General features: G+C 34.4%; 1 protein-coding gene across 1 annotated transcript; it reads right to left on the bottom strand.

The window, feature by feature from the left end:
* Positions 1-12,348: 12,348 nt before the first annotated feature.
* LOC124942522 (pentatricopeptide repeat-containing protein At3g48810) lies at positions 12,349-14,829 on the bottom strand. Its single transcript, XM_047483043.1, has one exon. The coding sequence runs from the start codon at positions 14,465-14,467 to the stop codon at positions 12,476-12,478; it is 1,992 nt and encodes a 663-aa protein (XP_047338999.1). The 5' UTR covers positions 14,468-14,829; the 3' UTR covers positions 12,349-12,475.
* Positions 14,830-15,471: the final 642 nt, after the last annotated feature.

Below are 15,471 nucleotides of genomic sequence, written 5' to 3'. Positions count from 1 at the left end.
TTTGGGTACCACAGACCGACATCAGGTGTGCCTTTCAGATACTTCAGTATCCTCTTTGCGGCTGTGTAGTGGGATTGCTTTGGATTTGCTTGGAATCTCCTACAAACACCAACTGCAAACAGGATGTCCGGTCTACTCACTGTTAGGTACAGTAGGGAACCGATCATGCCCCGGTATGCAATCTGGTCTACCGATTGGCCCTCATCATCCCTGTCCAGTTTAATGGATGAGCTCATTGGAGTAGCCGCTGAGGAGCAGGTGTCCATCCCGAATTTCTTCAGCAGCTCCTTGGTATATTTAGGTTGACTGATGAATGTTCCTTCTTTAAGTTGTTTAACCTGAAGACCTAAGAAGAAACTTAACTCTCCCATCATACTCATTTCAAACTTGTCAGTCATCATTTTTGAGAATTTGTCACAAAGCTTGGGATCGGTGGAACCGAAAATAATATCATCTACATAAATCTGAACAAGTAGGATATGTTCCTTCTTTTCAAACTTAAACAAAGTTTTATCCACCGAACCGATGGTAAAATCATGTTGTAATAAAAATGCGGTTAGTGTATCATACCAGGCTCTAGGTGCTTGCTTTAGACCGTATAAAGCTTTATTTAGCCGGTATACATGGTTTGGAAATGCGGCGTTTTTGAAGCCGGGTGGTTGTTCAACATACACTTCTTCATGTAGGTCACCGTTTAGAAATGCACTTTTAACATCCATTTGAAAAACCTTAAAGTTTTTGAAAACCGCAAAAGCTAGAAAAATCCTAATGGCTTCAATCCTGGCTACAGGGGCAAATGATTCTTCAAAATCAATGCCTTCTTCCTGTTTGTAGCCTTGAGCCACTAATCTGGCTTTGTTCCTCGTGACCAAACCGTCCTCATTGAGTTTGTTTCTGAATACCCATCTTGTTCCTATGACCGATTGATCTTTCGGTCTGGGAACTAAGTACCAGACTTTACTACTCTCGAACTGGTTTAGCTCTTCTTGCATTCCCAAGATCCAATCCGGATCTGACAATGCTTCATCTATTCTTTTCGGCTCAATCTGGGATATAAAAGCGGAATTAAAGTATTCCTCTAGATGTTGACGCCTAGTTCGAACAGGTTTTGAAGGGTCACCTATAATTTGCTCAGGAGGATGTTTACTGTTTCTTCTGAGATTCAGCTCAGGGATGTCTACCAAGTTACCGTTTACTTGATCAAGGCTAGACATGTCGGTAGGCTGAACAGGATTGTCAGACCGACCGACTTCCTCGGATTGAACCGAAGTGTCAGCTTCTTGTTGTGGAACAGCTTGATCCGGCTGGGTTTCAATATTACCCATTTGGTCATGGACAAACCGCCTGAAAACCGGAGTCTCATCTTCACTATCAGAGTGGATATTATTATTTTCCAATCTGTTGTGTAGATCAAAGCATGAACCAGTATTACTTTCAACCGATTCATCGAAAACAACGTGAAGTATTTCCTCCATGGTTGCAGTTCTATCATTATACACTCTATATGCTTTACTCACTGCCGAGTATCCTAGCATGATTCCGGTATCAGTTTTTGCATCAAAAACAGAGAGAGGGTTTTTGCCATTTATATGTATATAACACTTACAACCGAAAATCTTGAGGTATTTAAGTTTGGGAACTCTGTTAAAATAAACCTCATACGGTGTTTTGTTGTGAAACTTGTTTATCAAGGACCGGTTTTGTGTATAACATGCAGTGTTGATAGCCTCAGCCCAAAATTTCTGAGCAATGCCGGAATCGGCTATCATGGACCGTGCGGCTTCCTTGAGAGTCCGGTTTCTTCTCTCGGCCAGGCCATTTTGTTGAGGAGTCCTAGCACTAAACAACTCGTGTCTAATGCCGGATTCATCAAGATATGCAGTTAAGGTACTATTAGTAAATTCGGTACCTCTATCACTTCGAATGCTATTAATGCGAATAGATTTTTCATTTTGCAAGCGTTTAAGAAGTGTGATCAAGTTAGATGCGGTTTCACGTTTAGATGGTAGAAATATTACCCATGTATATCTAGAATAATCATCAATAACTACCATGGTATAAAGCATGCCTCCTAGGCTGACGACCTGAATTGGTCCAAATAAGTCCATATGAAGGAGATCTAAACACCGGCTAGATTGAATATTTCCTTTACTTTTAAAAGATGACCTAGTCTGTTTACCCATTTGACATGCCGAGCAAACCTTATCCTGGTTAAATACTATATCAGGAATACCTTCAACTAGCTTTTTACCGCGAATGTAGTTCAAAGTTTTCATGTTTAAGTGATTTAGTCTCTTATGCCACAGCCAGGTTTGATCGGTCTTAGCTATCATGCATATATGATATTCTACTTTAGTTTTCCAGTCTACCTTGTAGATGTTACCTATTCTATTCCCGGTTAGCAGTACAATGCCTTGAGAGTTCTTGACTAAGCATGCATGTTTAAGAAATTCTACAGTATATCCAGCATCACACATCTGACTAATGCTAAGCAGATTGAAACGTAGGTTTTCAACTAAAAGTACATTATCAATAGTTAGGTTACCATGGACAATCTTACCCTTGCCCACAGTTCTACCTTTTGAGTTGTCACCGAAGGTGATTAGAGCACCGGTTGCTGTTCTGATATCGGTTAACAGATTGCTGTTTCCGGTCATGTGCCTGGAGCAACCGCTGTCCAAGAACCATTCAGAGCTTCCTAGCCGTTTCTTTGAGTCCTGCAAAATGTACATATTTACAACTGTTTGGTACCCACATTTACTTGGGTCCACATGCGATTAGTCCCTTAGGTATCCAAACCTTGATAAACCGGATGGTCTTCTTCGCTAGGGTTTTAACCGTTCTTTTGACACTTGGTCTCGTGTATCTCGGTTTTTCTACAGAGTTCTTAAATGATGGTTGTCTTCGGTTTGATGATCTATGGTTTGACCTACGCGGTTCAGGAAAGTCTTTCATATGTTTAAGGATTTCGGCTTTTCTTTTCACAGGGTCAAGCCATGATTCGGTTGGACCAACATAGTCGTATTTTAGCTTTTCTTCCCTATAGTATGCGGTCTCCTCTTCTTCAGCGGTCCAGGAGCTCTTAAGAAATTTTATAAAGGGAAGGTTTCCTCTTACAAGCCTTGCTTTCTCTATGGGTTTTCGGTCTTTGGAGCTATTTTCGTATCCTAGGCCAAACTTGCAACGAGGATGTCTGTAGTGTTTATTCATATTCTTTACTATATCACTGGACCTCTTATATGCGGCCATCTTATATTGAAGTCGGGCATTTTGTTCCTCGGTTAGTTCGCTAGCCGGTTCACTAGATTGTTCGGTCTTGGGATCTGACTCGGTTTCTAAAGTATGGGCATCATCAGGTTTTATGACCGGAGGTTCGGTTATGATAGGTTCCTCTGGGTCTGTCGGAATGGGTATTATAGGATCGGTTCTAAAGTGGAGTTGCTTAGGTAACATGGCCAGTAGGTTCCTATATTCTTCTACCATATCATTCAATGCTTCATATAACTCGTCTTTAGTAAATTCATCATAGGGGGAATCAAATACCTGTTCCTCATTTGCCATGAGGCACGTGAGCTCATCAGCGCTGTCACTGCGAGCCCACAAACTTCCACCATCGTCGGCTATTAGTGCTTTCGGTACTTCACTTCCTTCACCGATCTGTTGATAACTGTTCCGGCTGTCTTGGTTATCCGGTTTCCGAGTGTCCCTCTTTGGTTTCCTGCATTCCCACTTAAAATGACACAAACAATTACAATTATAACATTTTACACTGAATTTGTCGCCGTAGTTGTAGTTCGTTGGTTGGTTCCTTTTCATGAACCTTCCAAACTTCTGTGCGAGCATGGCCATGGCATCCTCAGTAAACTGTTCGGCTGTTCTGATAGGTGCTGGGGCAGGAGCAACCGGTTCTATAGGTGTGATCAATGCTCTGGTTGAGGTTGAGGCCGAGACTTCTTCTTCAGTTCTGGACCTCATTTCAAACTCATATGCCTTTAGATCCTCGAAGACATCGTGCAGCTTCATCTTGTTTAGGCAGTTTGACTCCCTCATTACCATTGTCTTTATATCCCACGCACTTGGAAGAGATCTCAATGCTTTCATGATAACCTCTTTGTTGTCGTACCTCTTTCCAAGTGTTGCAAGCTCATCTAACACACCAGTGAACCGGTCACTGTATTCCTTCATTGTCTCTCCTGGTTTCATTTTCAAACTTTCAAACTTCTGGGTGGCCACCATTATCTTGTTCTCTTTTGTTCTTTCATTTCCTTCAAAGATCTGGATAACGGTGTCCCATGTCTCCTTTCCGGTTTTACAATCTCTAATCTTGCAATATGTGTTTCTGTCCACGCTGTTAGAGATCCGGTTTCTTGCATGGTTGTCCAGGTTGTTTCTCCTTCTATCTTCAGCCGTCCATTCCTTTCTATCCTTATTGATAACTATCGGTCCTTCGGTCAGAATGGACTCCATCTCATCGTCCAAGGTGATTAGGTGTAAATACATCCGTGCCTTCCAGTTGGCAAAGTCTTCACCTTCTAGCATTGGAGGCCTATCTTGAAACATGCTTGCTTGAGTATTGAATACCAACTGCTCTAATACCAATTGTTAGGATCTAGGTAGCCGCTAGATGACCGGGGGTTGGACCGGTTAGCGGTTCTTACTCGTAGGGTGGTGGTTAATCCGGTTAGAGATTAACACCGGGGTTTCAATACTACACAACCTGTCACAAATTCTTGAACTAGGTTCAAGCGCGGAAGAGATTTTCTTTCAGGTTGAAGCAGCACACTTGTTTAATGGACAAGGCCGGTTTTGGATGATGGAGATTTGAAGGATGGTGGGTCGGTTTCGGTGATCTGGAAATTCGGTATGGTTAGTATAGAGTCGGTTTAGAGCGGTGTGGTTAAGTTAGTCGGTTAGATAATGAAGCCGGCAGAAAGTAAATAACAAGACAGATTTTATGGATGTTCGGAGATAAAACTCCTACGTCACCCCTTCCTCTCGAAACCGCGAGAAGGATATTCACTAAGGAATACAAGTACAATCCGATCGAGACTTATTTCCGGCTCGATAATACTCTTACAATTTACACCGAAATTGTAATACACACTTTGAATTTAGCACTTAGGCTTTCTTAGAATAACACAGTTTTATCACTTGTAGTAAATGCTCTCAACGCTTCACTTGTCTCACTGAGTAGCTCTTGATGTCCCGCATTTACTCTTCTTCAACTGCCCCATTTATAGGTGAAATATGCCAACGGTCATATTTCATTGCCTTGAATCTGATTGGCTGAGCAGAGGTGCAGTGATTCAGTGTTTCAGTGTTTCAGACCTGCGGTCGTTTCCTCAGACCTGATGGTCAAGCTCAGACCTGGCATTATGTCTCAGACCTAGCGGTCTGTTCTTCCGGTTTGTAAGACAAGCCTGCCGGGTTTGTCTTTTACTTGATGTAGGCACTGTCTGTTGGACAGTTGTCTGTACTTGGAAGATTTCCTTTCTGGCTTATCCCGAAGTGGAAGGATCCGGTAGTACTGTTTTCTGCAGCCTACAGTCTTTCCTCAGACTTGCATGGATATGGAAGTATTCAGTCTGTTCCTTTGGTATCATTCTCAACAGATACCCAAATTGTCTTCTTGTACTGGTCGGCCGCTTGACTTAGCCGAGTGACTTTTGGTATGAGTGATGTAACCGGACTTCTTCCGGTTGTTTCTCTGCATTTTGGATGATCGGCTATTTGATGATTCCGGTTTTAAGCTTTGGCCGATCCTTTCTTTGTGCGGTCACGTTCCAAGTATTCTTGATCGGTTTGGTAGCTTGACCGGTTGGTTTTCTTTAGCTGGTTCCGGTTCGGTTCCTTGTTCCTGCATGGAAAGTTTATTTTAAGTTAGGTTTATTTGAACCGGTCTTATTTTATCTAACAAAATATATATATATATATTTTAATCATTAATAATGAACAACTGATAAATGATAAAATGAATAAATAAAGTATAAATTATTTTTCTTAACAAATTATTTAAAATTTTTAATTAAAAGTAAGTTGAAAATAATTTTAAAATTTAATATAACATTATATATTATAAAATAATTAATACAACTACGAACTAGAATTATTAAAGTATATGTAAAATTATTTATTAAATAAATTTCAGTGAGAAAAAATATAAGAGTTAAAAAAATTAAATTAAGAAAAAAGTTAAAATAATGATGTTGTAACAATAAGGAATCGCTCCCCTCCGTAGCTTAGCATGTGCCGTGGACACGTGGCAATATAAGAGATTATCGCGCGATGACTCGAAGTTCGATGCGACCTTAGTTTGCGTGCCATGCTTATTTTAAAAGAAAACATTATTTTAAAAGATTTTTTGAATAATGTCTGGGAATTTTGAAAATTAATTATGTAAAAAAAATAATTTTATTAAAATTTTAATAATCTGGGGGCCAAATAACAATTTGACTAGAACCCGGTTAAAATTAATTAAACCTATCTAATTTAGTAGATTATTTATTCAAAATTAGAGTCGCCAAATGATTTTATGAATATCAATAAAATGATACGTGTATAAACGTATTTATAAGATTCACGTCGGAATTAAAAATTAACACCGTAAATAGCACAAGAGATCCAAGCGACATAGAATTTATATAAGGGGTTTGTATCTTGATTGCGCTCGGAAAAGGGCTTTCGCACTATGTCCTCCGTGCCCGTCAAATGACGATTTTAAAATTTAAAATTAAACAAAGTTTGGCTATTTAAAATTTATTTATAACATTTATTTTTTTTAATTAGTAGTTCGTGGGTACTAAACAATGATAAGTTTAGATTGTGTAAATAATTATACAAAATTATTTAACATGGCGTACCTACGATTAGGGTTGTAAATGAATCAAATACTTTTGATTCGATTCGGTATTCGTATTTGAATTTTGATATTCGTATTCGTAATTTTGTGATTCGAATTCGAATAAAAATATTCGATTCGATTCGACTAATAAACGAATACGAATACAAAATCAAGATATTTGATTCGGTATTCGCTAATATTCGATTAAATATTCGATTATATATATATAAAAGTACGCGGAAGTTTTAATTAATGGTTTGCATTGCATTGTATTGGGAGTTGAATATTGAAATCGTAATTTGAACATTATCATTCATTTTTTATTAGGTAATTTTATTGAATATTGTTATATATTATGTAAAAATATTAATTTTTAAATTTTTGAATAAATTGTATAAAATATGTTTTAAAAAAATCGAATTGAATACTCGAATCGAATCGAATAATACGAATATCAATTTCAAATCGAATACGAATCACATTAATTATTCGAAAAAATTTTGAATACGAATACGAATATTCGAATAGTTTCACGAATACGAATCGAATACAGTAATATTCGCTTCGATTCGTTTACAACCCTACCTACGATTGCGTTGATATAATACTGAGTAAAAACCCTAAAAAATATAAAAAAGGGTTAGAAGTTAAATTCCAAATAGGGCCTTAGCCAAAATATTTGTTTAGGAAATATCCCGAAAATATTTAAATAAAATTTTATGACCTTTCAAAATTATTTGAAAATGGATTCGGGTTCCAAAATTACAAAAATAATTTTGTATTTTGAAAAGTGGAACCAAACAGGTCTTAGGACCAGAGTCCTAGGGTCGGAATTCAGTTTTGTGAATCCGGGCTTGGACGGGCTCGGTCTAGACTGGGATGGTCTAGAGTCCTAGGTCTTGGGTATCGATCATGGGTCTCAGTCCTTCCTCAAGATTCCCCGGTCCTAATCAACGATCCTACTCAAGAACACCGGTCCTTGGTCTCGGTCCTAACTCAAGAACACCGGTCCTTAATCTCGGTCCTGACTCAAGAATACCGGTCATTGGTCTCGGTCTGGACCGAAGATTATCGGTAATGTTTCTCGGTCCCAGTTCTACAGGACTCGGTCCTAAAACCGGGTGTTCTTCATTTGGTATGAAAAAATTGTAGGTCTCATAACTTTTGATACATATCATGGAATATTGATCTATAAGTTACAGTTAGTTCATATGATTATGAATAACAAAAGCCCTAACATAAATCACGATCATTAGATTTTTACAAAGATCAATTTCTAAAACCACTTTTAGGTTAAAATTTGGGATCTTTCAAATTATGCCATTTCAAGACCTGATTTTTTGTTCCATTAGTTTTAAATAATGAATATAGTTGAATACAACCAAAACAATAATATTATTACATCATTATAAATAATTTTTGAAGATTAAATCATAACTCAAAAGTTTTAAAAAATACAGTTTGATCAAACATGATCAAAACGATGTTACAGTCATTGGGAATTCATCCTAACATGTTTAACATCTATTTGAATAAAAAAATCAAGATTAAAACTTATGAAAATGAATTTTTAAAAGTCTAGTTGATTTTTCAAATATTTTAACTTGATTTTTTGAATTTTTTATTCAAGTTGATTTGATATGATTTCTCAACTAAATGTTCAAACATGAGATGGGAAATGATTCTAAACAAAAAAATCACATAATTAAGCCTTAGAATAGATCAAACCGATCAAATTTGAAAAAATAATAATTTTTCAATCACAAGTTGAATTAAAGATGTTCTAGATTCATACCATAAGCTGGAAAACACTCCTTATAGATGTGTTGGAAGCTTTCTAGAATCCTGAATCAAAGCTATGATCGTTGGAGATGGTTTCCACAAAAATCAGTTCTTGGTCGGATTTGAAAACTTTGATTCAGTGTGTAATATTCGTGAATTGCTTGATGATTTGGTAGATAAACCCTTAGGGTGTTTTTATAGTGGCCTAAGGTCGGTTGAAGAAGCTAAATTCAAGTCGTAATTGACAATCTCCGTTCTTATTCCTAATTTTATCTTGATCTATTACAACCTAGTTCTAGGGTGAAGTGTTCAACCTAGTTATATGGCTATTGTAAGCAATGATGATGCGATGATAAGGGCGAAAGAATCATTTGATATGGTGGAGAAATGACTCCGCTAGCCCATCTAGAAGAATTGCGCCAGTGAGTCGCGAGTCGCGATTCTGGCAAGCGTCATGGCACGACAAAGAAGACGACCCAAAATGACGTCGTTTCGTGGCGTCGTTAGGCTTTCCGTTCAGTCCGTCAGCGTTTGGACTAACAGGGTTAGCCTATCTCGTTAGTTGATCTGATAAAGCGGGCGCGTGCCAACTTCGTTACAACTGGATATGTGGTGCGTTCATGTGTGCTGGATGAAAATTCAAGTTGATTTGATGACTGAGAATCCTACTATAACCTATTAAACATAAATTCGACTACAAATTTCTCTATGTCTATCCTTACTCATAAATATATATATATATATATATATATATAAATATATTTTAAAAAATTATATAAAATAGTTAAAAATTCATTTTTCACATACTAATTTATAAGTTTCATCCTGAATCTGAATGAATGCATAGATATAATTCGACACAAATATTTATTTTGTCTGAAATATGTATCTAAATTAATCATATTTTTAACCTGATAAATTAAAATTAAGCAACATTATATTTTATATTCTATATATATATATATAATACTAAAAAAAATTTAACTAAACACGTTATGTTTATAATTTTTTTAAAAATATATAAAATAGGAGGTAGATGATAATGGATGGATTCAAGAATTAGAATTGAGGAGGGTTTGAAAACTATTTTAAGTGGACTTGAAGAAAATAAAAAGAAACTTATGGATGAAATAGGTCGATCAATATGAGTTTTGTCTTTTTTGAATTTAAGAAAAAGTTAGTGAACTTAATTAAAATAAAATTAGAAAATTAAGAAGTCATGGTAGAATGGATGTGATCAATTCTTGGTGTAATACTCATTTTGTAGATGATTAGTGTCAGAATTATTCACTAATTATGTGACTTTACAGCATCGGTGACTCATCTTTATTGGAAAAAAATCCTTTTCGGGGATAACAATTACGGGAAATTTTTCTTTCTTCGAGTCTAGACATTTTCTGTATTACGTGGTATGCCACCCTTCCTTAAACTTTTTTCGGGGTGGTTAAGTCTATATAACCCTATTATAAATCTTCTGTATAGTTAAAAATTATAATTTATTTTTAGATACATATGATTCAGTTTCATTTTTATTTTATTACCATATAAATAAATATTTTTTTTGTTTTTTACTATATTTTCCTATAAAAATGATATAATATTATGTATTTTTTAAATAAATAAATAAATAAAATATAAAATAAGATATTAAAACTGTAAAAAAAAATTAATTATTTTAATCAGATAAAATATAAAATAAGATATTAGATTTAGTCTCGAGTAATATAAAATTCGAATAAATTGAAATTCATACCAATATTTAGTATAAGTGGGTGATATAAACTTTAATTTTTTATCCACATGGTATACTATACCGAAAGTTTTACCGAAAGTTTTCGTATATTAAAAATCATACAAATATCGTACCGATATTTTGGTATGTCGTTTAATATATATTTTACTTATCTATTTTATCATTTCTTTTATCCTCAAATAAAAAAATACTCTTATAATATCTTTTATTTTATCTTTATATTTCATATATTTAAAATGTAGAATCTTATCTTTTTTATCTTAAATATTTAAAAGTTAGAATAATTAATAAATTTTAAAAAAATAATTAAATCAAATAATTTTTTTATACAAAACTCTAAAACAAAAATCAAACAAGCTCTCTCAAATCAAACACAAATATTCATTATCTCTCAAATTCTATTTCGTATATCTCTTGGTTGGCTTACTATGAATTGAAAATACAGATTTAAGATTTAGCTAATACAAAACCAAACTTTGTAGTGAATCTCTGTTCTTTCAATCTGTTTGATATATATATATATATATATATAAACTGGGGATACGTCCGTCCAGTCCCTGGATGCAACTAACTTTTTGTTCATACCGAATTGATTGAGATTTCGGTACGTATCGATAATATACCGTTCATATCGAAAAAAATATTTAGACTTTATTAGGTCGAATCTGTAAAAAAAATAAAAAAATCAAACATTTAATAGTGAAATCAAAATTAGTTACATATTATAAAATAAAATAGTTATGGATGGCATAATTACAGTTTATTTATATTTTTTTTAAATTAAAAAATGTTCATAATTGAATTAATATTAAATTTTTATAGAGAAGAAAAATAAATTTATTAAGGTTATAAAAATATAAGAAATCTCTTCTAGTTGAGCTTTAAATTTATTTGGAAAAGGAAATAAATTTATTAGTAAAGGACCCTTACTTGGTCAAGTTTATAATAGTTACTTAATCTAATTTTTCAAATGAAAATTAAAGTTTAATTATTTATAATTTTTTTAGTTAATTATATATATATTTTTAGTTTATAAATATTATTTCGATATTTCAGTATATATCGTTATACCATAATTTTAAAAATCACATATCTTTACCGTATCGATAATTTCGGTATCGATACCATATATTCTTATTTTTTCAATAAATCGATATTTTTGGTAGTTTGTGCGAGGTATTTTAAAAAATTCTTAGATATAATTATTTTTTTAAAATATCTGTATATACTATTAATATAAAAGATAAGAGTTCAACTAATTAGTTATATTTAATGTGATTGTGAATTAATTGTAATGCAATTAATTAAACAAAATTAAATAAAAAATAATAATGTGAAATAGCTTCTCCTTCAAAATATGTTACTAATTCTTTTTAGTGGAATATATTATATATATAAAAATAGATTGCCAAATTAACTAAAACTCAAATTTAAATTTTACAATTCAACAAACACAACTTAAATAGAGAATAGACACAACAATCAACAATAACTTAGTAACAATATCAAACATATATTTTCTTATTCATAGACATACTTATTTTTATATTTGAAACAAAATAATACTATTATTATACAAGTTAAATGTTAATAATGATTAACTATTTAACAAGTTGTTAATAGTTATCTACTTTCAAGTTGATTTATATCTACCAATTTTGTAGTGTATCTCAATATTAATAGATTTCGAAAGTAACCAATTTTTCCATTGTTGTTTTATACTTTATCTTGATGGATTTGATATTTCTCATACCTAATTAATAAGACATCTTGTAATTATATATTTGCTGCAATAAACTTATTATAGGCATTGACAATTGAATATATGTTGCAATATCAAAAGATGAATTGAGTTTAATGTCTTTATCTCCCAAATCTTATTTTGAAATGGTTATAAAGATTCAATTTGATTGGATTATTTAACCCATAAAAATATACAGTTATACAAAATCATTACCCATATTTAACCTTATATCCAAACAGATCAAATAAATAGTCATATATAGAATCTATAGGTTTTGGCTTATAAAATGCCCTAGTTGTAGGGTTCAATACAAAGACCCTCCTCCATACAACAAGTTGCCCAAAAACTGTGAGATTTAAACTGTAACGATCTCATGTAAGATACAATTCACCATCTCATTAACCCCAATAGGTTGTTTTACCTTAGAAAATAATCGTCGAACAAGAACATTCCAAGTGGCAATATTAGGCGATATACCATCTTTCAACATCATACCAACATAGTCCATAGACTCTTCCAACCCAATATTTTCGCATACCCCATTTATAAGACTTGTATAACCAAACAAGTCCAACTTACAACCAATGCTCCTTATTGTATCCAAAAGCTCTATCGCTAGCTCAATCTTACCCAATTTACAATACCCATGGAGCAATATATTAAATGTGATATCATCTGGATTCACTCCCCTCATCAACATTTGGCCAAAAACCCCAAAACCCTCCCTGAGACATCCATAAGAAATATAACAATGGATAATAGTGTTATACGTCGTTAATTCAGGCTCAACCCCGATCTCTTTCATTTCTCTTACCAACTGAAAAGCGGTGGTAAATTCACGTTCGTTTAGTAGACCATTCAACAATTCGTTATATGTCGTGACATTTGGTAGACATCCGTATTGGTTCATTTGACGAAACAAATTCATTCCCCATTCGAATCTCCGGCCGCTACATAGACCTTTGATGAACGTATTGAAGGTAATCGTATTAGGAAGACAATTCTCGTTAACCATGTTCTCGATCAAACAATGGGCTTGGTCGAACATGAGATTCTTGCAAAGGACATCGAGCATACACGTGTAGACAACTTGATTCGGTTTACAGCCTTGAGCCATCATCTCATTCCAAATCTTCGACGCGCCAACCAAATCGTGGGTTTTTGAAAAACCGTCGATTAGAATGCTATAAGTCGTCACATTAGGAGAACAACCGTTTTCCACCATATGATTGAAAACCGAGACGGCTCTTTTCATATTGCTAACGCGACAAAGTCCGCGTATAAGCGTGTTATACGAAACGATATTGGGCGAAAACCCATCGCGGATGATATTATCCCAAACTTTCAAAGCTTCGTGAAGTCTCCCTATCAAGAAAAACCCTTTAATCAACGAGGTAAACGTGAAAATCGTGGGGATGCATCCGTTCTTAAACATGAGAGCCAAAACAGCAAGGGAATTCTGAGCTTCACCTTCGTCGCAAAGGGCATTGATGATCGTGGTGTAAGTTATAGCATTCGGGTTAATCCCTTTGCAATTCATCTCGTCCAATAACAGAAACGCGGTCCCAAAATCTTGTATTTTGCAGAATCCGTTTATCAAAGAGTTATAAACAGGCAAGATAGGTGGGAATGTCTTGGAAATTTGTCTAGCCTTCTCAACCGTACCATTTTCGCACATAAAAGATATTACAGTCGTGTAGCTTACATTGTCGGGCGGGCAACCTTTAGTCGACATTTCTACGAGCAGCTTCTGGGCATCACTAACACGGTTATTCTTACACAGTGCTTTCAAAAGTATATTGTAAGTGTAGACATTGGGCTGGATTCCATCTCTTTTCATATTATTGTAAAGAGGGTTGATCATGGGAAACTTATTCTCACTTAGCAATGCATCCATGAGATGGTTATAGATCTTTAGAGTAGGTTCACAGCCAAAATCATGGATCCTATAAAACGTTTTCAATGCTTGTTCAGCTTCCCCAGCTCTTCTGTAAGAGTTTATCACACTTATAAGCAATTCTTCTGAGCAAACAACTCCTTCAAGTTTCATTTGCTGAAGGAGATACTGAATACCGTCCATTCGATTTTCAAAGCCCAATTTCTCTATCATTATCTTGTATGTTAGATGGGTGTGTGTAAAAGATTTTGAATTCGCTACAGATCTAAAGTACTCCGATGCCAATGTGATATCGTTTTCATATCTTAACCTCTGCACAACATCATATTCCTTCAGAATGGTTGGATTAGGGTTGGGGTAACGATCAGCCATGTGGTTGGTGTTTAGGAGAAAAGGAATTGAGGGTTTGTGTACTTTCAACAGTAAGGAACATCCTTCCTTCAAATGCATTGATCATAAAAGAAAATTTTCACTATCTATTCAACTCATGCAAATCAAATCCTCAGAAAACAGAGTACCCTTCTCCCAAAATACATGAAAAATGATTTTCAGATACCCAAAAAGAAGAGAAAATTCATGTATGTAGCTCTCAAACAATAGAAGAATTTATCTGTTACTTGCTGAAGAAGAAGAAAGGCTGACTTCTTCTATCTAGAGAAAATAATTGAGATTTACAGTGCACCTGATTTGAGTTTCGCTGCAGCAACGAAGATACATACACCGTTCAGGCTTTATTTTTCAGATTTCCATGAGAGGGCCTTAGAGTCTTCGATGAGTGTGTGCTGCAAAAATGGAGCCGTCGGCGAGGAGATCGGTGAGGCTGCAAAAAAGAGGGCCGTATTTGAACATTGTAATTTTCCAGTAAGAGAAAATACCAAATTATAGCATCAAGTTTATGTAAATGAACAATTCAACCCACAAACTCTAAATATTCAACAAAACCTCTTATCTAGGATGAATAATCTTGTGTATCATGCCTTTTGCTATCATAGTAAAATGGAATCTGTTCACTTCAGATGGATAATTATATTATATAGTGGGACATTGCAATATATTTGAAATATTTGAAGTGAGATGTGATAATAAGTCTACTCAATTTTGAGTTTGGGATCTAGGTTAGAAGGAAGCTAAGACAAAAGCACAAAAATTACTCTTCATTGAAGATCAATTGGTCCTTGCACTATAGTGTACGACCTAATATGAGATGAAACGAGTCGGGTTAATGAATCAGTTCATCTACAAACCAAATAAACTAAGAAATCGATTATTGTGTCATGTAAATTCAACTTTTTCATTATTATTTTGTGTTAATAACGTGAATGATCTTTATAATTTCTCAAATAACATCATCAAATTTATAACCACACTTTATATATATCATCGTCATACTATCACATCATCCAACACAAATTTGTATCCACATTTACCATCATCACACAATTCCCTTTAACACA

Source organism: Impatiens glandulifera, chromosome 6 (assembly GCF_907164915.1).
Source record: "Impatiens glandulifera chromosome 6, dImpGla2.1, whole genome shotgun sequence".
NCBI classification, from domain to species: Eukaryota; Viridiplantae; Streptophyta; class Magnoliopsida; order Ericales; family Balsaminaceae; genus Impatiens; species Impatiens glandulifera.
The sequence above is the reverse complement of the archived record's forward strand: the minus strand, read 5'-3'. Positions and strand labels throughout refer to the sequence as shown.

What these genes read in the sequence shown, in the direction of transcription:
- LOC124942522 (XM_047483043.1), bottom strand. Translation starts at nt 14,467, where the DNA reads ATGCATTTGAAGGAAGGATGTTCCTTACTGTTGAAAGTACACAAACCC.